At 35.2% G+C, this 1,326-nt stretch overlaps 1 protein-coding gene across 1 annotated transcript in view; it reads left to right on the forward strand.

The window, feature by feature from the left end:
* The window catches only part of TMPRSS7 (transmembrane protease, serine 7), a 43,807-nt gene extending 42,819 nt beyond the window's left edge, over nt 1-988 (forward strand). The window contains exon 17 of the mRNA XM_015563808.1: nt 948-988. Coding sequence (XP_015419294.1) covers nt 948-988 — 41 coding nt within the window. The remainder of the gene's footprint in view (nt 1-947) is intronic.
* The last annotated feature ends 338 nt before the right edge of the window (nt 989-1,326 follow it).

A 1,326-nucleotide genomic window follows, 5' to 3' on the forward strand; every position in this document is an offset into this window, starting at 1 on the left:
ATTTGAGCCCTTATTTCTCTAATGCTAAAACTATTGTATCCTGGGTGCTTACTGCAGCTAGTCAATTATATTGTCCTGTTCCACCTAACCACCAGAGTTTACAGATGTGGCAACAATTTCAAAAATTTTCTGACTCAACTAGTCAGAATTTACCTGAATCAGGTTTAGAATTATGGGGATGGGATACAGGAGCAAATTTGAACTACTTTTTTTTTTTTACCTTTGCCTCTGAGTAAGTTATAGTTCTTCTTATTCTCCAAAATGAGAAAATAAATATCCAGACATTATAATTTAAATGATGAATATACTGTAGGAACTATTTTAAACTTTGTATTACTTCAGTCTTTGCTTTATGGAGTTGAGATATCAGAGGGGACCCTCAAGTGAGGGCGATTTGTTTTTGCCAGCTGCCAGCCAGTGATCCTTAGGGCTACCTCATTGGACCTGGCTAACTAAACAGGGCCTCTTGTACTTTCTTCCTTGGGACTATGAGCCAACCACTGAAGGTACATGGCCTAGAGGTAGAGGTTAACCTTCCAAGGTAACAATGCCTCATAAGGTTATTGTGAAGATTAAATGACCCAAAACAGAGCTTAGCACATAGCTCACATTAAATGTTAGCTATTATTAGTATCATTATTACTATTGAGGTTCATTATTTGTTTGGAGGTTTATGAGAGTTGTTTCTCCTGCAAGAATATTCTAATGTGACTTCTGGCCTGAAGAATCAAATTTCTTGTGATGAATACAGAATTTTGATTATAAGGAAAATAATTCTAAAATGATATTGGTATTTTCACATTATATCTTGACACTTATCCAAACTGCATAATAATTAGTACAGCAAAAACCTGTCAGAATGGGAGTGCGGAATACAGTCCATTAGATACATTAGTGACAAAGTTAATGGCAAATGTACTTCATACTCACATTATCTTCTTGTGTAGGGAGATTCGGGCGGACCTTTGTCCTGTCGAAGAAAAAGTGATGGAAAATGGATTTTGACTGGCATTGTTAGCTGGGGACATGGATGCGGAAGACCAAACTTTCCTGGTGTTTACACGAGGGTGTCAAACTTTGTTTCCTGGATTCATAAATATGTCCCTCTTTTGTAATAGTACAAGTTGGATTTTTGACTGTAATTTATATGATAGGTTATTTTAAAAAGAATGGAGTAATTACAAATAAAATAAGACAACCAATTTTTTTCTTCAGCAAGCTTCCGATTGCATACATTTGTTATTTATTAAAAAACAGAGAGATGTATTTTATTCTCTAGTAAATTGCCTCAAGTATATAGTTATATTCGTTCTCAGGCATCAAAGG

This window comes from Myotis davidii, unplaced genomic scaffold, assembly GCF_000327345.1.
Source record: "Myotis davidii unplaced genomic scaffold, ASM32734v1 scaffold379, whole genome shotgun sequence".
Classification (NCBI taxonomy): domain Eukaryota; kingdom Metazoa; phylum Chordata; class Mammalia; order Chiroptera; family Vespertilionidae; genus Myotis; species Myotis davidii.